Below are 24,302 nucleotides of genomic sequence, written 5' to 3' on the forward strand. Positions count from 1 at the left end.
ATACTGAATAAAACTTTGGTATGTATGGAGCACCTTGGCTTTGCTCATCATGCATTGTGAAAGAGTTTCACTTGTCAGTAGGTAACTCTTACTATGTTGGTCTCAGTCATCTTCTTTGAAAACTGTGTTGCTGTCGTTGCAAGGTGCTGGAGTGACTCTTATTTAGTGACCAAGGCAGAAGAGATATGGATCAGTAGCATGCCTGAGGCAGGTCTGCTTCCTCTTTTAAAATTATTTTTCTGTCAAATCCTTTGAGTGGGGAGCTTGTTTTGCTTTGAAAACAGGATACCGCATTTTCCATTGAAATCCCTCCTAGTATGTAGGTCCTGAAGCATGAGGTTTGCTACAGTAATTAGTTAGTCAGGACCACGTAATATTCCATCCTTTCCTTTCTTCTGTTTGACAGCCACCTTTGTATTTCTTTTTTTTAATGTATTAATTGCAGCCTCTGCAGATCACTGAACACTCAAGTCAGCTGTAAAGACTGGGAAATTAATTTCCATTTTCTATTGATTCAGATGCAATTCATGCAGCTGTCTTGTTGTAAATACGTTACAAAACCATAACCAGATACAGCATTCACGTGCAACACCTTATGATATGTACATTGATATGCAACATATAGGATATCTAAGTACATGTGCTTGCTCAGTAGGCTTGGATGATGTAAATTTATGGCAGAAGTAAAAACCGAGTATCTTTAAAATGTTTTTGGTTTTGTGGTCAAGCAGAAAATATTTCAAATGTGGGAGATTTTTCTCCCATTTGGGTTACCCTATGGGGTATGTGTGTTTTCACTGTGTTGAGCCTGTTATTTGCAAATATTTTAGGTAACTTTGATCAACAGTGGTTTCTGTTTCCTGTCTCCTGGTATAAAACACATTATATATCATTTTGTTCATATAGAATTCAAGTTTTTTTTTCTTCTTCTTGGCCTGTGTGAATGTGGTGGAGTTGTTAACAGTCGTCTTTGCCTCACTAGGGTGTGAATGTCATCCTCCAAGCTCTTGTTTCATTTTACATTTTTCATAGTGTTAATAGTGGGTAAAATCCAATAACTGATGGGAGTGTTGTCTTTTATTAAGATGGTTGGACTTTTAACCTGTTCTGCATTTCCACATGTAGAGGATTTAAGGCTTCATGTTTATTCATGCACAAGTGTTCTTGCCTACACAGAGGGTAAAATTCAGACTTTCCAGATTTCAACAGTAGTCTTGTAATATGTAAGGTAAAGCAGGTCTTCAGCCACCTGCATTATTTACAGCTTTTGTTGGCAAGTGCAAAAGACAGGCTCACACAACAGGTTTCAAGGTTGCATTAGAATTTTCTATGAATGGGATAAATGAAAGCAATCATCTCTCTTAGCAAGGCCTTGTTTGTATTGACATTTAAGCAGGCGCCTCAGCACTAGGTGGCGTGCATATCTGTGCTGGAACCCTTTAAAAGTACTGCTATAGGCTCTCCATGTTATTTACCAAGGAGTTTCACAAGGCATTATTCAGTAATGTTTGATGAGTTGATTGGATCACCAGGATAACTGAAGAGACGAAAAGGTGTTTCTGTGTCTTAGCCAGCTTGTGTTGGCATCCACCCAGTTTCATTTCAGATAGTGATGCAACTCGGTCTTGCTTTCAGTTTCTTTTCAGGCAACTAATGGGCAGGGCTTCCTTGTGTAGAATTAAAGCATGAAAGCCTTTTGGTAGTGCGTTGCTGGCATTGTGTGTATGTAGCTGTTAGATGTAGGTATTGACAGGATTGAGATGTAGATGACGTTTTATGTGACTACTTCTGCAGAGCTAGTTCTAGCTTTTTAGGATATGCAAGGAAGACATGAGCTCATCCGGGTCAGTATGACTCCAGTTACAAGCCAAGATTTGTCAAGTGTTTTTGTGATAAATGATGTTGAAGGCATCTGAGAGGATGAAGCTGGATGAACTTTGAAAGCTGTGCCAGCAGGAAAACCCCATGTAATTAATTAGTGGTTGATTTCACATGTTCTTGGCAATAACATATCTATGAATATTAACAGTTTGTGATGGAGCATTAAGAAAATATTCTGGCTTTGAGAAGCTTTTTTGAGGAACAAATAAGTGTTTTGAAGGTATTGGTGTGATGAGCTGTCTGCTCTGTTTGATAAAGACTGTGTTTTGTCAGTTGTAGGGTAGGATAGCTATCAGTTCTTTGGAAGAGTCATAGTTTTTGGTTAACTGTGGTGACAGGCTTTTTAAACCATTCTTGGAAAGGCCGTCTGTGCTACTAAATGGAGTTACTTAAACCTAAAAATACCAGTAAAGCTAATTTCTGTCACACTGCCCATATTTTAAAGCAAAGATATTTTCCATCTACTTCAACATAGCACTATGTATCTGATACCTTGCAGGTGCCAAATATGACCCCAAAAATGGTTCCTTGGTAGCTGTTTAGTGTGTAAGGTAGAAAGCTTCCTTCAGTAAGTATGTGGCTGATGATAAGCTTACAGAGAAAGGGGATGTCTTATTCACTTTGTATTACAGTTTGATTGTCTGTTACTGACATCTCTTCCTCATGTTCCACTGGATTACTCATTAAACTATGGCAGGAGACTGCAGGGGATGTTTGAAAAGTATCTCTGTTACTGGTTTTGTAATCATTGCCTACAAACTAAGGGAGATTTTTTGCCTGTCTGGAAGTTAACAGTGTACCAGATGATTTGTGGTGTTCAAGAGTTAAGTTCGCATGACTACAGAAGTGTTGTGATCAAATTATGTGCATGGTTTTGCAGTTTGAGAAATTATTTCTTGATGCCAAACCCAGTAAAAGCTAAGTACAGAACTTAAATAGTGGTGTCTCTATAGATACTGAATACCAACAGTGTGAATTTCAGAAGACATTGAAAATTATGTGTAAGTGAATATCATTAGTTGAACTAGGCTGCTGTAGAAATGCATATGTTTATATCTGTACGTAAGTTGTGAGAAATATTCACATTGAACTCTAAATTGGCTTGTTCAGTCTTAAAAATGAAACTGCCTACTTTGATTTTTCAGCACTTTTAATAGCAACTGTAGCTATGCTAAATTATAAGACAGATCTAATTTATACCCTAATCTTAAAGATACTTCCTTTGGCTGTGAACTTACTGTCATCAGCCATCATTAATGATAATGGTAGAGATTATTGGCACTAATTTCATCTTTGTCTTTTTTTCACAGGTGGTCTCCCAGATAAGAAGTTTGAAGTAGATAAACGAACCATGAATCTTGGGGATTTTAATGACATGATGAGAAAGGATCGATCTGGGTTCCGTCCATCTAATTCCAAAGACATGGGAACCACAGATAGTGGGCCTTATTTTGAGAAGGTGAGAAAAATACCTTTATATAAATTAATATCGACTTCTGTGAGGTCCGAGTTTTTACACTACTCCCTGGAAATGCTAAAAAATCAAGTAACCTTTTCTAACTCAGCAATAAAAGGTGCAGGGGAGTTATGTTTGTAGAATGAACATGTATGTAAAACAGAGGTGTCAGATGTGCATAGACAAACTAAATTATTGGGGAGAATAAGGCTTTTTATCCTAGAACAGACTGCTCTTAATATAGATAGAAAGAAATCCCTTTGCTTTTCTTGGAAGGGTAAACTACCAGTAGCAATGAAATTCATTACAGGTTTCATCACAGTGATTCTTTTGGCTATGACTACCATCATCTACTGTAAAAAGTTGGTTTAGATGTAATTAAACATAAGTAATCACAGTCTTCCAAGTTTTTTCTGCTTTCATGTCTGTCGTTTATTGGAAACACACTTTCTAAATTCCACAACCCCTTATGCTGTATGTCCATGTACTGTAAGCTTCTGTATGACATCTGTTTCTCTGTGACATCTGTTGTATGTTATGGTAGTGTTTCTTTCATACTCCTGCTTGTTTTAAATAGAAGCTTTCACTTTTATTATCAAACGTTAATTGCTTCACATTATGAATTGGAGAGTGTCCAGTACATTCAGAATGTTTTAGGTGTTTTTTAAATACAGTTTGTCACATGTAAAATGGAAAAGAAATTTGGTTTAAAAATTCTGAAGGCGTGTTACTGTCAATGAAGTTTTTTAACTCCTCCATTTTGGTAGAACAGGCCAAAACCCAGTTTTGTCAACTCCCTCTGGTGGCCTAATAAATAAAATCCCACTAGCAGAGCTGATGCAGTCTTAACATTATTTTCATAGGTGTGTGCTAACATTAGGGATTCATTCAAGATGTGTTTATTTCTCTAGTGGTAATAGCCACTGTCAGAAATTAACTTCATGAGAGTTGAAAACGTATTTTTAAAAATAAACCTCTAGGAGTTTATTGATTAACTCCTCAGACCAAAATCTTCATTGTCAAGTGATCATTTAAGTCAGAAGTTTTGTCCTTGTAATTGCTATTACAAATTAACTTTGCTTCTTCCTAGTCACTCACTGTCCCTCTTTCTCTCCTCTTGTGTTCTGTTGCTTCACTAACCGACTCCTGCTGTTGGCTAACTGCTGCTTCAGCTGACTTTGCCTTTCTCCAATCAAGATGGGTGCCTTGGGGATGAGGCTCCCTGCTCTCCCTTCTCCCCTTCTCCCAGCTACAAGCTGTCTCCCTCTGGTTCCACACTATCCAACGTCAGCCTTGGGGCAATCGGCTCAGGGCTCAGTCCCCAAAACTTCGCTGCTAGACAAGTAAGCAGGCCACCTTATAAGATGTATTGTTATAAGGCTGCAACCTGGGCTTAATCCTGGTTAGTTGGTTGCTTGCATTTGTTTTCCTACTAAATAAATTAATATTGTTAATGGAAATTTCAGATATATCAGCCCATTGAGAATCAGTCCACTTTGGTTCCTGTTATCAGAATGTATCATACCTGTTTTTGTTGGCCTCTTACTTCCTGAATCGCAGGCAGCAGCAGATAGATGCACTTTTCAGAAGTCATGAAGTTACTGGCAACCTTCATACTTTAATTGCTGTTTTAAAACCCACTTGGAGGCTGTTGATTTGTCCCACCACCTCAACACTGAATTTTTGCAGACTCCATCCAATGACCTTGTATGTAGAAATGTGCCTTTAAAAAAATGCAGTCATTTTGCGTTGTGCCTGTTCCCCTCTCCCTTCCTTGCAGCCTAAGGAAAGAATTGATTTAGCAGCCTTTAAAAACTCTTGAAGTAGCAGTGTTTTTGTTCTTTATACAGGGGAATAGCAGGGAAGAAATGAAGTTGTTAACTGCAGTTTAGAAGAATTTCTGGCTATTACAGTTTGCGTTATGCTAGAAGAAAATGTTGGAGGAATACTAGGAAATGAAAGATTAGAACCTTAGTATTGCAGCTGGACTAGCTTATGTAGTCACATGCCTAACATGATGGTGTTTCCTTGTGTTGTCTTTCTGTTTCTATGTGACACAATCAGTGTTGAACATCAGATTAAGTCCGAATTTTGCAAGCATGTTCTTGGATTTGGTGTGCAGAACTCTGTTGGGTCTTAGGGAGGGCTGAAAGTGTAGGTGCAGCTTCAAGCCTCTCAGAAATTTTAATGCGTACTTGACCCCAGTAATTTCTTTCCAGAACAAAAACTGTGTCTCTTGTTTTTTGTTTTGTTTATCCTCCTACTTAGTGTGATGTGTTGAGTTTCTTCTGAAAGGGAAGATACATTAAGAAAGTGAAATGTGATGCAGGTGAATGAGGCAAGTCATAATGCTGTCAGTATAGAAGATGGATTAGAGACTTCAGTTTTAGCAAAAAGATAGTGGAGAATGCACAGTATTGTGGTAGAAGGGAGGAGAAGTTTATGAAACCTCAGTATGTAGGGAAGGGAAAGTTTTGGAGAAGGCCTGCACAATCCCAATTTGGAAGGATGATGAATTTAAGTTGGATATAGCAGTGCTGGCATGGAGAGGGAGACCAGAGAATGATGGTTGAGGGATGGAAAATGTACTGTTTAGAACCCCAGGTATCTGAGGATCATAGATATCCTCATGTACAGCATAAGATGAGAAGTGCTGAGGATCATGGAAGTGAAAGGACAGAATCATGGCACATAAGGACCTTTTGGAATACAAGCTTCTGCTTTTAGAAGCAACAGCATGCAACTGTTAGTGTAGGAGACAGTCCATAACGTTTCCTGTGGCTTTCGTCAAAAGATGTTACAAAGGCAGGCAGTCAGCTCAGGGGCAGAAATAGTGAAGCAGAATGATGAATTTTCTTTGGTCTTTTTCATGCAGTAGGGTTTATTACAGAAGTTGCTTATAAAACAGTAAATTCTTCTCCTTAAAAAAAAACACCCTTAAACAGCAAGTATTGTTGCAGTTAGAAAATAAGTCAGTGGGAGAAAACAACCAAACACTTTTTCTCACTTGAAGATTTTCCCCCTCTTCAATTTAGCGGGGAAAAAAGGAAAAGAAAAACATCCCAATCTAGAATGTTGACATTTTCACGTTGGAAGGAGGATTTGTAATAAGATTTTAGAATTCTAATTTAAGTTAGTGAAAGGCCTTCAGAGGAGGTAGTAGGCTTGTGAGAGATACCTCAACTTGACTTGTCTAAAATGATGGCGCAGAATTCTTGCTGTCATAGTCTTGCCATGCTGTTAAGCCAGTGAATGTTTTTTTGAGTGTGTTGTTTGTATTCCCAAGTTTCCATTTCCCAACATATAAAGTGCAAAATACAAAACATTAGCTTTGTCATGTGCTTTGAAGTAAGTGGATAAACATGACGCTTAAATGTAGAGGAGAAAGAGCCTGCGTATCAAAAATGTAGTACAGCAGTTTTAACCCAGGTAGAATATTACTGATGTAGGGCAAACATCTCAGTAATCCTAAGGGTACTCTGTTGAAGTCAGTACTTGCCTCATTGTTATTGATATGTAGTTAATAGCATAGAAATCCATTATCTTGAAAGATTCATCTTCTCACTACTGCTTTAATTTTGTAGGGTGGCAATCATGGTTTGTTTGGAAACAGCACAGCACAATCGAGGGGCATGCACACACCAGTGCAGCCACTAAATCCTTCCCCCAATATCCGGGCGCAAGTGCCTCCCCAATTTCTTTCTCCCCAGGTAAGGAATTTATAGTAACTGCTTACTTGCAAAAGTAGAGCTACAGCCTTCAGACCACATCATTGAGGTTACTTGACACATCTGTCTTAATCTTGACTTGTTGTTAAGAAATGGCAAATTTAGATAAGTAAAATTCATAGTTGGAAGTACTTAAAACTCAGTGCAGAAGGATTAGCCTTCTTATTCCAAGTTGATGGTAAATGCTCGCTATCAGTATTTTTAAACCTCATAATAGATTCAGGAATCCTGTGTCTTACGTAGGTTTTTGCAAACTATTTTAAAAAACAACAAAGAAAGTGAAAGCTGAAAATTTTTCTGACGTTTGACAAGTTGCTTAATTTTTTTCAAGCAGTCTTGTCCTGTGCTTCTTGCCCCCCTGAAAAGAGAGGCCTTGCATAGTACTCTATGTTGCACTTACATTGCAGAGTTCTAAGACCTCAGGATCTCCAAATGCAAAAGTTAACCTTTTACTTTCGATTTGGTAAAGGCTTTTGGAGATTCTTTTGAATTCTATTCGTGTAACTCTGAAATAATGCAGGGAGAAAGCGGGGATTCTTCTCCACCAACTCCTGTCTTTTACTATAGCTTATTCAGCATACAAAGGGATTAACTCTTTCTGTGAGGCACTGTTTCTTTGCTCTGATGACTGCCTGAATGCCTTTCTTTTCCCTTGTCAAGCAGTACGTTCTTAATGTGATAATGCAGTACTGTGATTACTAGTTACTTTAGTGCAGTCTCTAGCAACCAACTGGTTGGGGAAGGAACCTTTCTGTGTCTGTCTGCATCTGCACATGTAAATACTGTATTGTCAATCAAATGAGGTATTCACTCTGCTCAAGTCATAGATTGTGCACGTTTAAATGTCATGTGTTAAGAAATCTGTAATGTCTTTCCCAGAGCACCATTTAAGATTGGTGTCATACCTGTTGCTTTATAGAAATGCTTCATCATCTTTTCTCATAGCAGCGCATTTCTTGAGGGTATGTAACTGATTTCCATGCAGGTTTCGGCCTCCATGCTCAAGCAGTTTCCCAACAGTGGCTTGAATCCTGGTCTTTTCAATATGGGCCCCCAGCTTTCTCCGCAACAGATTGCCATGCTGAGCCAGCTTCCACAGATTCCCCAGTTTCAATTAGTAAGTAACTGTTAATCTTGTGAGACAGAGTTTTTACAAATTGTCTGTTGTAAGAGTTTTCCTTCTGTTTGTTGTAATTTTGGTTTGTTCTACTGATCTTGTATTACTTTTGTAACAAGTATCCTGTTCACTGTGCAAGAAAGTACAGCTCTCTTAGAGGGCAGCAGATAAACTAAAAGGGCCTGTGTAATTATTGTGTTTTAGTGAGTTAGTAATCATTCTAAGCTGTGTCTTTGTACAAAAAGCAGTTGTTTGTTGATTTTTTAATAATGTCTTATTTAGACTTCTAGCCATAGTGATGGTAATAAAGCAGGTACTAGTAATACTATTTGCATGAGATTAAATTAGAAACAAGTGAAAGAAGTAGTGTTGATGCATTCATTATAATTGTATTTGACTGTGTGGAATGAGAAACAGTTTACCTAAGTTCTGAGCAAAGCATTTTGCTAGTGACTACCTCCTGGCAATTGCATTTCACTGCTGAGCGCTGTGTTTTCACTCTTCCCACCCCCCTTACCTCCTAGGCATGTCAGCTCCTCCTTCAGCAACAGCAGCAGCAGCAACTGTTACAGAGCCAGAGGAAGTTATCTCAAGCTGTGCGGCAACAGCAGGAGCAACAGGTGTGGCACTGGTTTTGTCAATCATATGAAGTATAAAATGCACTGGGAAAATGCAGTCTGCAGTAAAGACGGCACAGGCTTTAGCAATGTCATCTGCTCTCTTCAGATTCCACTTTGTAGAGAGCAAGGTCCTTTGGATCCCTTTCAAGTCACTGTTTCTTCATGTTTACAGAAATTCTGTGTTACAGTATAGGGTGTATCATTCCCATTTCTTTCATATGCAGATTGCTCGTATGGTGAGTGCCCTCCAGCAGCAGCAGCAGAGGCAGCCTAGCATGAAGCATTCACCATCCCACCCTGTTGGGCCTAAGCCACATTTAGACAGCATGGTACCCAATCCTTTGAATGTGGGTCTCTCAGATTTACAGACCAAAGGTCAAATACCTGGATACGGTTCAGGTAAGTACTCTGTGGAAAGCGATTTGAATGCCTGTAGATACCTTATTAATATGGTAATTGCATTGCCATATTTGCCAATTACACAATCACAGATGGTTTGGGTTGGAAGGGACTTTAAAGGTCATCCAGTTCCAACTCCCCCCGCGATGGGCAGGGACACCTTGCACTAGACTAGGTTGTTCCAAGCCCCATCCAACCTGGCTTTGAATACTTCCAGGGATGAGGCAGCCACAGCTTCTCTGGGCAACCTGTTCCAGTGCCTCATCATAGAATCATAGAATAGTTAGGGTTGGAAAGGACCATAAGATCATCTAGTTCCAACCCCCCTGCCATGGGCAGGGACACCTCGCACTAAACCATTTCACCCAGGACTCTGTCCAATGTGGCCTTGAGCACCGCCAGGGATGGAGCATTCACAGCTTCCCTGGGCAACCCATTCCAGTGCCTCACCGCTCTTACAGTAAAGAACTTCTTCCTTATACCCAATCTAAACTTCCCCTGTTTAAGTTTAAACCCGTTACCCTTGTCCTGTCACTACAGTCCCTAATGAAGAGTCCCTCTCCAGCATCTTTATAAGCTCCCTTCAGTTACTGGAAGCCTGCTGTGAGGTCTCTACGCAGCCTTCTCTTCTCCAGGCTGAACAGCCCCAACTTTCTCAGCCTGTCTTCATACAGGAGGTGCTCCAGTCCCCTAATCATCCTTGTGGCCCTCCTCTGGACTTGTTCCAACAGTTCCATGTCTCATAGTAAAGAATTTCTTCCTAATATCCTATCTAAATCTACCCTCTGTCAGCTTAAAGCTGTTCCCCCTTGTCCTGTTGCTACATGCCCTTGCAAAAAGTCCCTCTCAGGATTTCTTGTAGGCCCCTTTTAAGTATTGGGAGGCTGCTCTAAGGTCTCTCTGGAGCCTTCTCTTTTCTGGGTTGAACAAGCCCAACTCTCTCAGACTGTCTCCATAGGAGAGGTGCTCCAGCCCTTGGAAGCAACTTCATGGCCCTCTGTACTCGCTTGAGCAGGGCCATGTCCCTCTTGTGTTGGGTGCCCCAGAGCTGGACGCAGTACTCCGGGTGATGTCTCGTGAGATCAGGGTAGAGGGGGAGAGTCGCCTCTCTCAACCTGCATGAGTGAGTCCAGAAATAACTATGAAATGCATATAGACATTAGGGTAAAGGTTACGACAGCTATCAGCACTTGAAGAAACTGCATTGTTTTTCATTACATGGGAACATGACAAACCTAATAACAAAGCATATCCTGGTGTGGTGTATTGACCTAACAGACTATTTGGAAATTGCCCCTTCATTTGCTACTGTTGATTTTTTTTATTTTTTTTTTTAATACCTTTCTTATGATAACAATGGTTCCCTGTTTAAAGATGTTTAAACTAAAAAGAGTGAATGACAGTGGAGTTTTGTTTGTTTGTTTCACAGGCTTTGGCTCGAGTAGCATGGATTATGGCATGGTGGGAGGGAAGGAGGCTGGAACAGAATCCCGCTTTAAGCAGTGGACTATGATGGAAGGGCTGCCCTCTGTGGCTTCACAAGATGCCAATATGCACAAAAATGGTGAGAAGGGGACTGGCTATTTTGGGAATGTTCTTGCAGTATCCTCTTTACTGGAGGTGAAATAGCTCATATAAAATTATGCTTCAAGTTAGTGGATGTCTTAGCAATATGCATCTTAAGTATTTTTTTGGTGTAGTATCCCATACTGGTAAAGATCCCACCCTTTCCCAAGTGTAAATATGTCTCTTTAATGCTCAGGTGCAATAGTGCCCCCTGGGAAGACTCGTGGAGGATCGCCCTACAACCAATTCGACATAATTCAGGGCGACCCCCTGGGTGGCCATGCTGGTGATAGTTGGTTACCTGCCAAATCTCCACCAACGAACAAGATTGGAAGCAAATCCAGCAACGCCAGCTGGCCTCCAGGTACTGCATGAGGGCAGGGGTTATGTCCTCACTTTAGAGTAGGTGTGCTGGGAACTTTCCTCATTGTGCTTTTTAAATAACCACTGCAAGGAAAATATTTGCTTGGCCTCTTTGTTTTGTTTTGTTTTTTAAATTTTTTTTCCACATTAAATTAGAATGTAAATGTTGAATTTCTAGTTAAAAATTGCTGGTCTAAATATGAAATAACTGCTGGATTACCTGACTACTATTTTGGTTTTGTTAGGTGAACTCTCTGTAGTTTGGTGACTTTACATTTACAGAACTTTTCATGAGAACACTTGTTCATAGAATACACAGTACTAGCTCCCTCCTCTTGTATTGACTCCTTTTTTGCATTGTGCTAGGCTGACACAGGGTGTAAAAATTCTCACTGAGAGCGTGGAATCAGAAAGCAAAAGATGTGAAAGCTTGTTTTTCATGATGGTGGGAATAGGATTTTCTTGACCTTTTGTATTTTATGTAGCGTGAACGTTTCTTCTGGCAACTGTTCACAAATATGGTCCGTTGCAGACCACAAGGTTTCCCTTGCCAGCGGTATTGGTACAGTGCACATACAATATGTGCTGTGTTGTTGTGGTTCACCTTGCTCATGTCATGTAAAGGAGCGTTGGCCATGTTTCAGTACTACACAGCAATCTTGTGGCTTGAGTAGAAGTTTCTTGAGTTTTGGATTATAGGCAGTAGCACATTCTTTAAGCTTTCTAGAGTTTCACTGGCAGAATTTTGTCTTTCCAGTAGAAAACTCAGATATCTAGGAAAAATATATGTGTATTTGAATACACGTGTCATTTTCTTTATAAAACATTCATTGGACACAGAGTGGTCTCCTTGAAGTTGCATGGGTTAATCGCCAGTGCTGTTCAGCACATAGTGGAGGCTGTGATTTTTCTCTGCCTGGAAGGCTCTTGGATTCCAAGGAAATACTCTTGACTGCAAATTCTCTGCTTTGTATCCCCTCTGATACAAAAAAATAAAGCTGCAGGTGTATCTTCTGGGTAAATCAGTAGTTCAGACCTTGCATCAGAAAGCCTAGGAATCTGTATGACCAGTACAACTGAGGAAACCTGCAGAAGTTGTTAAAGTTGGACTTGATCTTAAGGTCTTTTCCAACCTAGTTGATTCTGTGTGGGAAGCCCCCAGTGTCTAACTCTGGCAAGAAAATGTTTTCTGATGAGGTAACAGAGTTAAAGAATTAGTTATCTCATAAACATGTGCACACCCTCATTTCATAACACTGACTGCTCTCTGTAGAGGTGTATTTGCATTACATTTCTGTTAGCCTGGTGGTTCAGTAACATTTCTGGTAAAGCCTGGTTCTTAAGCTGGAGTTACTATTAATAATGCAAGAAACCACCAAAATTTCGATTTTTTTCGGGACCTCCCTCATAGACTCATTTTGGCTGAACTTGTCTTTTCAGTCACCTTTCTCATATACAGTAGTGAGGAATGCAGTACTCCTTGGAATGTTAGGAGAGGTATGTGAAAATCAGCTCTTCCCTGTTTACAGGTTTTGGGGTAGCTGCTGATTCTGGCAAGATTCTTGGTAGCAGAAGGCTGTTGCAGACTTGAGCAGCTGAACAGCTACTCTTTGCCCCCCATTGATACCATAGAGCTTTCTTAGAGACCTGCAGTCTCCCTGTCAGTGATAACTGTTTTCTGGTGCTGACTGCCTCGCCACTGTGAGAGGATAACTGGAGGTTACAAATCCTGAATATAAACTCACCAAGTTCATCAGTACTGTCCCAAATTTCTTGTATAAATTAATAGCCCATAACTGTGACTGCAGATGTCATGTAACAGATCATGGGGTTTGGCATGTGGCTTTTAAACATTTATTGCTGTATTGCTAGCCCTCTCTTATGATGAGGTCCATAGACTATTGGACAAATGTTTTTGTCCCATAACCACAGCCACTTAAGCTGTCTCATAACCTCTCTAGCTTGTTGGCTTCCTCAAGAAGGAAAGCTTAGCTGAAATAATGATCCACCTTATCAACACCCCTGATGAAAGAATAAAGATCCAAAATGATTTTACACTGCAGGTCCTTTTTCTCTGTAAGCTTGTAGATGAGGCCCACTGTCAGTTCCTGATGTGGAGATAATATTTTAATTCCTATTGCTGGAAAATAAGCTGGTAACAAAAATGAGTTCACAAGAGGGAGTATCTTGAAATAGGTGCATTTTCCTTTGAATGAATACAGTGGTCACTCAGTATTCACCCTGACTACACCTTTCACATTTTCCTCTCAAATGCTATCTGCTGCAGAAATTCTGCTGTTCAAGAGAGCAGTTTTGTTCAGCATAAAGATAAGTGAAGTGGTGCCTAATCAAACTGATAATCACAGCTGGAGGTGAGAGCAAGTGTTGCTGCATTGGTGAGAACTGTATCTTTGGTTGCGTCACACAGAGTTGCATACCTAGGTAATACTAGTCTGTAAATTTCCCATTCAAGAGCAGTTCAGTCATATTCTGCAGGCAGTCTGGCTTGGGTATGTCTGTCGTGGTTTTCCTAATAATCTTATATTTGAACTTTTTGGGAGAATCTTTCAGATATCGGTGGAGAAATGCATTTCATGTTGTCTTTGCTGTCTAGAAATCAGGCATGTCTGTAGGGAAAGCTGCTGAATGTGCGTAAGAGTAACTGCCAGTCCCAAAGGATAGTTTGAAAATATGTCAGTATGCTGAGGTTCAAGGAAAATTCCAAACCAGGATTAGATTTATGAGTGAATATGTTTATATACACTATGTCTGGTCTTTGGAGCCTTGTTTAAATATTCCTTATTGTTTTGATCGGCACTTACTATGCACTTAATTTTCAGTCTCACCAATTCTTAGAAATCTTTACAAAGGCCAGACTTCTATGTTTTTAATTTCTGCAAATGAGTTCTAATTTCGAGATCCTAACCTGAGTTCATGGATTCTTTATCTCAGACTAGACCCAAGAGCTGCATTGCTTGTTCCTTAAGCATAAGGTGATTCTGTTTGTCAGACTACTGCAGTATTTTGGGAGTAGCTGAGCAGATTCCTTCCTTGATGCAGTGCTGATTGCTCATAATGCTAGAAATGTTGATGTCTTGTATGCTAGATGATTTTGCTACTAAAGTTTGGGAGATGTGATTGAGCTTTGCAAAATCAGGAAAGCAGTGAACAAGATAAATGCAGAATTGTCATCCTATGAATTCTGCAGCACTAGAAGCTTGGTGCAAATGCTGGATAGAAAAGAACATATATTTTAAGCAACTGACAACTTTTTTTCCTTTCAAGAGTGGTGAACTTGTGGAATATGTTGCTTTTAGAACTTCTGGAGACAAATGCTACTAGCCAGTTGAAACACTGATTGGATAAACCAGTGGAATAACTGTTTCACAAGCAGGTGCTCCCAGATTGAGGGTATTTCTGTCATCCTGGGTAGAAGGACTGTAGATGCTGGGAGAGTGTGAGGGCAGTAGCCTACAGATAGTAGTAGCCAAGTTTGCTTTCTGTCCCTAAATGGTATCTCTCCCACCACTATTAGCAGAATGCTGGGCTAAATAAACCACATTTTAGACCCAGTGGAGCATTTCTTCCATCTTTTGAGATTCTCCTGCTAGTGCATTGATACTGTTGTTGCTGCTGTGCCAGTTGTTTGAATAAGTAGTATCACATTTTCTTCTGTATTTGTGAAAGTCAGTCTTGACTATGCTTCTTCGTTACAAAGGTGACTGAAATGAACCCTTCCATGCCAGGTTTACGCTACATGGTTTCATTACAGAGAGCACATCCTGGATCCTAATTTTAATAATGGATTTTTAATTACACACAAATATTTTGCCATGAATTCTTTCAGAACTTCAGATTGGAAATAAAGGTATCATTCCATATCCTGGACTTCTGTCTGCAAGGGGTGAATCTGCCACCATTGCACTCTTTTCACACCCGAATTGTCACATAATATCTGAAGCTTCTTTATTTTTGTGTTTGGCAGTTTTACTTTTCCCTCACTGCTTCCAAAATGGACAACACTTTGTTCACTGAACATCTAGTCAGAGAAGGAAACAACCTGCTGATCTTTCTTAGAGTAACTGCATTTTTTGTATGTTCATAATTCATATAACTCGTCTTAAAAATCTGACATGCCTGGAGCTATAGTTGAAAGGAAAGGAAAGAATAAGTATACTCCATCTCATTTGAAAGCATGAAGAACATCAGTGAATGTATACATTGCTTTGACCACAAGGCATCTCATCTTAGCATTATCTCAGTACTGCTAGCTAATATGTAGTGTGTGTGTACCTAGAGTATAAAATGTCATGTTCTGTTTAAAAACTCTTTAAGGTAGGTAGCCTTTCTTTGAGAAAGGTTTCTGCACATACACAAAGTGTGTGTGCAGAATATAATCTTAAAATATATATTATAATCTTGCATATCTTAAAAAATATATAATGTGTTAAGGAAGGGTGTAACTATTGAAGCCTCATTTAAATGTAGTAAAACAGGAATAGTCGAAGGATTACCATATGCACTTGCGCTACTTTTTGTAGTGTAGACTTGTATTTAGGCACCAGAGCGAGTGCTGTGGGAGGAAATGTGAAACAGATTTTAATTAAGTAATGTCTTGATATTTTTTCTGAGGAACAGTGTAGAAGACAATTACCTGCCTTCCTAAAATATCTTTAACAGTTGCTTCTAGTAAATGGCATTTCCCTTTTTGCATCTAGTTTCTTTCTCCCCTCCCGTTCCAGAGTTCCAACCAGGAGTGCCATGGAAAGGTATACAAAACATTGACCCTGAATCTGACCCCTATGTGACCCCTGGAAGTGTGCTGGGGGGGACAGCCACATCTCCCATTGTAGATACTGACCACCAACTTCTGCGGGACAACACCACAGGTAAAACAGTGAATAACTGCTATGTGATTATTTTAGTCATTCTCATATTTGAGAATATTCTGATGTTCCTTTCGTAACAGGGTAATAGTCTATTGCATTTGACTAAGAAGGAAGCCTGTGTGCTTTTATACTGTGGCTGCTTTATCACATTGACAGCTTGGCACAGTTGTGGCTCTGGAGGTTTTAACACTGTTACAGAAATTCTGTGAAATTGGTTTACTTGTTCTCTCTCCTTTTCCCTGTGATAGGGTCTAATTCTTCCCTCAACACCTCGCTGCCTTCACCTGGTGCCTGGCCCTACAGTGCCTCTGACAATTCCTTCACCAACGTTCATAGCACTTCAGGTATGTAGACTTCGAAACTGACCTGGGCATTTTTCACTTATTCACTAATTCCTCATTCTTGGTTAACTTTGAATATTTAGTCTTTCAGTAGTTTCTGAGGAGCTCAGGTTCGAGTGGTTGATCAGATAGTTTTCCTCCTGATGATAAAATACTCTGTTGTAATTGCTTTAAAAACTAGACTAAGAATCCTCTACCCTTCCTCCCACCCCTATACAAAAGTCTTGGTTATGTGTCATGGTTTAACTCCAGCTCGCCAGCCCACTTGCCAACAAACTGGTGAGATGGAGGAGAAAATTGGAAGAGTGAAAGTGAGAACTCATGGGCTGAGACAGTTTAATAAGTAAAGCAAAACAAGGAATTCATTCACCACTTCCCATCAGCAGGCAGGTGTTCAGCCATCTCCAGGAAAGCAGGGCTCAGTCATGCATAACAGCTACTTGGAAGACAAACACTGTTACTCTGAATGTCCCCCACCACCTACTTCTTCCCCCAGCTTTCTGTGCTGAGCATGACAGCATATGATCTGGAATATCACTTTGGTCAGCTGTCTCAGCTGTGTTTTCTCACAACTTCTTGTGCACCTGCGGCCTGTTCACTGGTGGGGTGGGGTGAGCGGCAGAAAAGCCCTTGGCTCTGTGTGAGCGCTGCTCAGCAGTAATTAAAATATCCCGGTGTTAGCAACACTGTTTCCAATACAAATCTAAAATGTAGCCCCAAACTAGCTACTGGGAAGAAATTTAACTCTACCCCAGCCAAAACCTGCAAGTTAAAGAAGTGAGCAGCAGATGCAAAAGTTTAAAAAAACCACATGCACAATATGTTGACCTGTGTAAGGATTTGCTTTGTAGATTTTTAAACATACCTGCTGCTGTATGAGTTTAGGTGAGTGATTTTATTCATTTTGACTTCAGAATATTGAAGTGCTGTGAAAGAAAGAGTATTGCCTCAGCTTTTATAGCCACTCATCATTCCCTGAAACCTGGAGAGAGAGAGAGTGGCTTTAATCCTCTGGGTTTTAAAGGTTGGCCTGTAAATAGTAAATTAGATACCTATTTCAGATGCTTGGAAGAAGGTCTCTAAAGCTTTCTTGTGAAAAATGGTTTCTGCACACACTTCTGAATATGATGCTGGAAATACTTGCTCCAGACAAACCATTTGGATTTTGAACTTCTTACAAATGCAAGAGTTTTCTCTTGAAGAGAGTGTCTTGACAGCTTCTTAAAATTAAACGAATGTGTGCAAATAGCAGAAGTGACAAACATGGCACAGAGCTACATCTGGCCCAAACTTTGTTTTTTGTACCTTACTCAGTGAAAGCTGTGTTCATATGTTATTGCAGCATCTTCACCAAATCCGTTGAAAATCCTATATAGCCTCGAGGGAAAACAGTTTTCCTGCTGCCAATTTGTGGGGTCACTTCAGTTTGAAGAAATATTGCAGGATTCCAATGACAGAGTCATAGTCCTGGGGAAAGGAGTGGCATGTATCAGCTTCTTACCTCTGCTTAAGTTTTGTCTAGCACATAAGAAAGACCCAAGAAATCAAAAATGATTGAGGTCATAGTTGAATTGAGGAGACTAGACTAGTGCCTGGCACACATACCATTTTCTGCACATCTTGTTAAACTACACTCCAGTATTTTACAGGCAGAAGGCAGGTCATCTGAATTAGGGATTTAGAATTCACATTATCTGTAAAACAAACTGAATCTAGTGAAAGCAGGAAGGGCGTTCAGTTTTACTAACCTATAGGTTAGTAGTGACCCAACTTGTAAGAATTCTCAGGTTTTCAAATGTAATATGGACATCAAAGTTGCTGTTCATCTTAATGATTGAACATACTGCAGCCGGTTACATTATCGGAAATGTCAGCATATATAAAATAAGCAAAGATGAACTTACATGTAGCATGGTGCCTTTTGGTGTAGTAAATTAACTGTTGTATGGTTTTGTGCTTTGTGCTTGTCTCTGATATAAATACGTCCAAAGGGTTTACAGCAGTAGTACAGATAAAGGCTAGTTGAATCTCACAAATTTCTCTAACACATACAATTTATTTAATCTTCTAGCAAAATTCAGTGATTACAAATCAACATGGTCCCCAGATCCCATAGGACACAATCCCACTCATCTCTCCAGCAAGATGTGGAAAAACCATATTTCCTCAAGGAACACTACAGGGCTGCCCCGCCCGCCTCCTGGCCTGACCAACCCCAAACCATCATCTCCATGGAACAGCACAGCATCCCGATCGGTCAGGGGCTGGGGGGCACAGGACTCAAGGCTTGGCTCTGGTGAGAAGAATCAACTGATAGCACCATTGATCAGACCTGAGGAGTGTACGTTTTACAGCACTAATGGTTTGGAGGAAAGAAAGTTGCAGTTGTCTGGTAAAAGATAAAAAAAAGTTCCTTCTTGAAATGGAAATTTGCTGTCAGTAATGGGGTTGGACAGTGGGTGGGAGTTGTGTGTGGAATTCCAGGCCCTGCTGCAGGGGAAGGAGTAAAGAGGGCTGGAAGCTGCCAGGAGGGAATAGCTACCACATGGGGCTTTTCATAGATGCTTTCCGTGGGTGGGAAACTCCTCAAATATAAACTCTAGTAAAAAGTGAATCTTGATAGGAAATGTGGGGAAAGATGCGGTTTTGTTTTCAAGACTGAAGATCAGGCTTTCGTGTGTTAGCAGGGTTGATAATGCCAATAATGAATTTGCCTGAGATTTGAAAGACCTGACTATAAAGGAAAATGGTTTTCTTTGTATCAAATCTGTCTTGATTATCCTGTCTTCTAATTTGCAGCATCTACTTGGAGTGATGGTGGCTCAGTTCGTCCTAGCTACTGGCTGGTTCTTCACAATCTCACTCCACAGGTATTTTCTGTTGTTGTCTCTGGGAACTTGTTTGCTTTACCAAGATACAGATTTGTGGATTCTGCAGGTGTTTCTCTTTGAGCAAAATCTAACAAAATCTGATTTCTCAGCATATGTAAAATGTGTTTCTTCTAAACTGGGCTGCAGTCTGATTGTTTTTTCTACTGTAATCTCTTCAGCTTTAAGATGTTCAGGTTTTGCTACACAACCTTTCATTACCTAGACTTTCAAAAAAATTGTTGGAACAGAAAGATTTTTCTTAGAAGTAAGGATAAGTTGCATGACCATAATGTGAGATGGTTTATAGCTGTTAAAGAGACTGTTCTTTGGGACGTTGTCAATAAGAAAGCTGGTGTAACTGCCAGTTTTCATTTTGGTGTTTCCATAGTGAAGCCACAGAATGTTTCCAGCGCTCCTGCCAAAAACAGTCTAGTTAGGTTATTCCTGCAAGTATTCTTGGAGCTTGTGTCCTTTCAGGACGAATTCTGTGGAATCCTGGTTTCAGCAACCTCAGTTAGTCTGTATTCAAGGCTTTGGAAAAGCCTGTATGATTATCAGCAGCACCCTGAGGTCTAGACAGTGTCTCCTGTTCAGCAAGGTAATTTACCATGCTTCTATTACAGTTCAAGGAAGCATGAGTGTGAAAGGAAAAACTAACGCCTCATTCAGATCACCCATAATGGCACATTATGCTCCTTTCATGGAAGAGGCTCTTTTTGTTGACATGAAAGATACAGGAGTGGTGTGAAGAGACACAGTTCTAAGTCTCCCTTGTGCAAGGTAGTTTAATACTGCTTTAGGAATTGTTTAATGAAAGAATGTATTTTTGGAGGCATTTAAGGTAATAGAGCAAGAAGCAGATGACAGTTGTCTCTTCCATAACAAATCCTCTCTTCATTGTGGGTCAGTACATTAGAGAGAAGGAAGCATAAAGGTTAAAGTGGATTCAGGGACAGTATCTTCATTTCAAGTTTCTCCGTTTTTAACTTTTACCATGTTTGTACTCCCATACAACTTCCTTTTCCCAGGTTTGAGCTGTATTATATAGTAGAGGGTGGGGAGGGAGAAGGAAGAAAGTAGCACTTCCTTAAGTATCTGCACATATGGATCCCATTCATGTGTGTATGTTCCTGCGGCATACTAGGAATGGAATCTGTCTGTACAGAACACTGTGGAGAAGAGCAGTTACTGGAGGTAAGTAACAAGCTGTTACTGCTGCAGAAGGAATGTAGGCAACAACTGCTGTGAAAACATTAATTCAGGAGGAATGAACATTGCTGGGTTTGGCAGAAAGATCACTGACTGCTTCTGTGACACTGTCTTCATAACCATGAAGACAGAAAAGCACCAAAATAAACTTTTAAAAACCCTCATTGCAAAGGTGGTATTTCCACTTCTACAAAGAACTTTTAAATACTGATTGATCTAAATTCTACTGAAATGTGAGTGCTGGAAACTAAGACGTTCTCGTTCCCGTGGTATAAATGGCTGAGGATGATAAGAAGTACAAGTTATGTATATGAATGTGTGATAAGAAGTACAAGTTATGTATGTAAATACTGGAAAACTGGCCAACATAAGGACAATGACAGAAACTTGGTGAGGTGTGGAAAACTGGACTCGAACTACAAGTGCATGGGAAATATAAGTCACATTATTCCATAAAGCAAAGTCATTGTAATTGTGGGAAGCCAGGGTATACTGATTCTGTTTGAGAACTGAATTCTGTCCCCTTTGCTTACTTCCCTGTGCTTTCACCTGTTTCCCTTTCTGAGAGCAGTTTTATCTTTTAATTACCAAGACAAAGTTACAATTGAAGTCCCTTTGGGGAAGTAGTTAGAAACATCTGCCTTATCCTGACTGTTCTTCCTCAGATCGATGGGTCAACCTTGAGGACGATCTGCATGCAGCATGGCCCACTGCTGACATTCCATCTGAACCTGACCCAGGGCACCGCCCTTATTCGATATAACACCAAACAGGAGGCGGCCAAGGCCCAGACTGCACTGCACATGTAAGCAATCCCCGTGTCTGTTCTTTGTTACTGCGTTAGTCATGAACACAAGATGTCTGTCCAGTGTTTATGCTTTGGGACTTCGTTTCAAGTATCATGGTTGGAAGGGAATCTTTCATTGGCGGAGGAAGAAGAGAAACAAAGATGCCTTCTGTCTGTGTAGCTTTAATTGCTGGCACAAACTGGCACATACAGAGCTAAGAGGGTGCAAACAGGATAGAAATGTGACCAGTATGCACCTACAGTGTAGAATTTTGGCCATTTTAAAAAAGCTTGTGAACTGTTTAAGATGAAACTCATTCTTATATGCATAACACAGATGTGTGGGAATCTGCTGTAGTTTTGAGATAGACCTGAAATTGTCGACTTAAAAAGCTACAGATCTTAGGCTTTATGTTCATAAGCTTTTTGTAGCTGAGTATGGCTCTGGTATGTTTTGAAAATTAGGCAGGTCTTGAGACAAAAATCTTGGTGGAGCTTGGGAGTGGTGGTTTCAGTTAAACTCAGTAAAACCTTTTGGACTATACTAATCTTACCCTGAATTTCACAGGCTTTTAACCTCTTCTTACTCCCTTTTGTTAGAAAGGTGGCATGTATGCATTTGCCAGTTTAGATACGCTATACAGGCACTTTTTCTCTTAGTGTTAATGTTCAGGACCTTAGTTTAAATGTAGAAAGGTTCTGTTGCAGGCATAGTAGCTGAATATTGAGGGAGGCAGTTGCTTGGTTTGGTTTTGGTGGGGTTTTTCCCCCTTTTAAAATGGAAGTTCTTGTGCTCTGAGTCAGTTTCACTGTTGAGAACAGCTGAAGTTTTCTGTGCTTGCTGCTTTGTGGCAAGCTGATACACCTCCTTTGGTTTGGGCACCTAACAGTGTTGGTTTTCATGCCTTTTGAATCCCTTGCCCTTACCTTCTGGCTCTAATCACTATTTTTTTTCTTCTGTGTATCTTGTCTTCTAGGTGTGTGTTGGGAAACACTACCATCCTGGCTGAGTTTGCCACAGATGAAGAGGTTAGTCGTTTTCTGGCACAAGCTCAGCCCCCTACACCTGCAGCAACCCCAAGTGCACCCACAGCAGGCTGGCAACCCCTGGAGACAGGACAGAACCAGACAGATCCAGTTGGACCTGCTTTGAATCTCTTTGGTGGGTCAACAGGGCTTGGGCAGTGGAGCAGTGGTGGCGGCAGCAGCAGCAGTGGGAGTGATCTCACTGGCGCTTCGTTGTGGGGGCCCCCAAACTATTCTTCAAGCTTGTGGGGGGTCCCAAGTGTAGAGGATCCACACAGAATGGGCAGCCCTGCTCCCTTACTACCTGGAGACCTTCTGGGAGGAGGGTCGGATTCAATCTGAACTTAGAACTTTCAACTCTGACCTCGTGACCTTTTTGGAACAGCAGCAGCACTAACTTGACCTTTTCGTTTTTTTCAACTTGCAATAAATACATTTATAAAAGGAAAAAAGAAAACGGAGAGAGAAAAAAAAAAAAGGTGGGTCATTGACAGACTGTCTGAGCACATAGTTGCCTCCCTTATATAACTTCAGTTTTTTCGTTTGGAATATGAATCCAAAAAAGAGAACATATCACTCTTGAAATACTTGAATCATGAACGCCAACTAGAAAGACAATGTGAAGCAAGTACACATACCATTTAAATTTAAACACAAAAAAGTAAAAAAATTAGTTTCTAGTTTTTCACTTTTTCATGTTATACGGAAGTTGTTGCTAAGAAACATATATACTGAAAAAATAGCTTTTTAACTTCGTTTGCACTGGGTGTGTTTCCGTCCTTAGGTCTACCATGTTGGGTTGGGGTAGGGGAGGGTTTCAAAAGCAAAAGGGGGGGGGGAGGGGAAGACTTGACGGAGCCTCACTTTAAAAACAAAAACAAAAACAAAAAAAATTAAAAAGTAAAAAACCCACAAAAAAAAAAGAACAAAACAGAAAAAAAAACAACAAAACAAAAAAACCAACACTTTGTGATTGGCTGGTTGATAAGTACCAGTGTGTTCTGGCACATGTAACTGCCCACGTGTGCTTGTTTCTGTGTGAGTGTGTGTGCACATGTTTGTGTGTGTGCATTTTTTTCTCTCTATATATATAGTCTTGAAACGCTGCATTGCTGATGGTCTACGGGCTGGCTGGCCATCTGCATGTCTTGATTCTGAAACCAAGACGGGCATGGTGGAGTCCTTGTGGCTGAAGCAGAATCCAGTTGGGCTGGATTAAAATTCGTCAGTAGGTTTTTTTAAAATTCATTTTAGCAGGGTGCTATCTCAAATCTGCAGATCATATTGAGTGGGTAGTTGCTTCCTGGCCCTTGTTCTAACCCTGTGGTAGAGCAGAACACTGCCATATCCAAAGGATTTGGTGAGAGGGGAGCCAATGTTGTCTTTTGAGTAGCAGTGTATTTATTTATTTATGTCTGCATGTGGGGTTTTTGTACTGAGTGAACCCTAGAATGTTTGTTGCATAATGCAAGCCATTTTTTTTTTCTTCCAACGAGGGGAAAAGACTAAATAAGACATTGCCATTTTTTGTGCAGCTAAGTCAAATTCTCTTATTCAGTGTCTCACAAGCTTCAGTACCTTTAAAAAGAACAGCAGTGTTTCTTTTCTCCCCCAGACCTATATAGGCACCCATACTGATTCTTGAAGATTCCATCAAAAGCTTGAATGTCCAGCCCAACCAAATTACTTTTATTTGATTGACTGCTTCTATTAAAACTGACAAAAAACAAATGGTGTCAGCAAATCGCTGGCCGGCCTGCCTCATCTCCTGAAAGCACATGCAGCTAACTCCTTTCTGCGTCCTTCATGGTGAGCGTTACCTGTGCCAGGCCTTGGTGTATTACAGCGCCAGACCATCACTGACAGAAACGTTTACTTATGAATGTTCTTAAACCAGTGTGTACTTCAAAGGTTTCCTTTTGTTTCTCTGTGTTGTATTTTTCCTGTGTATGTGGTTTTGCTTAGGGAGGTATATAACTAGCAAAGACTTTCTTTTTTTTCTCTTTAAGAAGTATTGCACCTTTTTGTTTTTTTGTTTTTACTTTTTCTG

At 40.3% G+C, this 24,302-nt stretch overlaps 1 protein-coding gene across 12 annotated transcripts in view; it reads left to right on the plus strand.

Annotated features, from left to right (window-relative positions):
- The window catches only part of TNRC6B (trinucleotide repeat containing adaptor 6B), a 78,555-nt gene extending 55,541 nt beyond the window's left edge, over nucleotides 1-23,014 (plus strand). For 6 of the 12 annotated variants that reach the window (XM_057422762.1, XM_057422765.1, XM_057422760.1 and 3 more), the window contains 14 exons: nucleotides 3,192-3,340; nucleotides 4,510-4,680; nucleotides 6,922-7,047; nucleotides 8,051-8,182; nucleotides 8,707-8,802; nucleotides 9,027-9,201; nucleotides 10,631-10,765; nucleotides 10,964-11,131; nucleotides 15,873-16,019; nucleotides 16,268-16,363; nucleotides 18,432-18,752; nucleotides 19,160-19,230; nucleotides 21,105-21,244; nucleotides 22,204-23,014. In XM_057422762.1, coding sequence (XP_057278745.1) covers nucleotides 3,192-3,340; nucleotides 4,510-4,680; nucleotides 6,922-7,047; nucleotides 8,051-8,182; nucleotides 8,707-8,802; nucleotides 9,027-9,201; nucleotides 10,631-10,765; nucleotides 10,964-11,131; nucleotides 15,873-16,019; nucleotides 16,268-16,363; nucleotides 18,432-18,752; nucleotides 19,160-19,230; nucleotides 21,105-21,244; nucleotides 22,204-22,594 — 2,318 coding nt within the window. In that variant the 3' untranslated portion in view covers nucleotides 22,595-23,014. The remainder of the gene's footprint in view (nucleotides 1-3,191; nucleotides 3,341-4,509; nucleotides 4,681-6,921; nucleotides 7,048-8,050; nucleotides 8,183-8,706; nucleotides 8,803-9,026; nucleotides 9,202-10,630; nucleotides 10,766-10,963; nucleotides 11,132-15,872; nucleotides 16,020-16,267; nucleotides 16,364-18,431; nucleotides 18,753-19,159; nucleotides 19,231-21,104; nucleotides 21,245-22,203) is intronic. The other 6 variants (XM_057422769.1, XM_057422773.1, XM_057422763.1 and 3 more) reach the window with 5 other exon arrangements.
- The last annotated feature ends 1,288 nt before the right edge of the window (nucleotides 23,015-24,302 follow it).

The sequence above is a fragment of the Pezoporus wallicus genome, unplaced genomic scaffold, assembly GCF_028554395.1.
Source record: "Pezoporus wallicus isolate ANWC-B61680 ecotype Strahan unplaced genomic scaffold, APGP_CSIRO_Pwel_v1 contig_8839, whole genome shotgun sequence".
NCBI classification, from domain to species: domain Eukaryota; kingdom Metazoa; phylum Chordata; class Aves; order Psittaciformes; family Psittacidae; genus Pezoporus; species Pezoporus wallicus.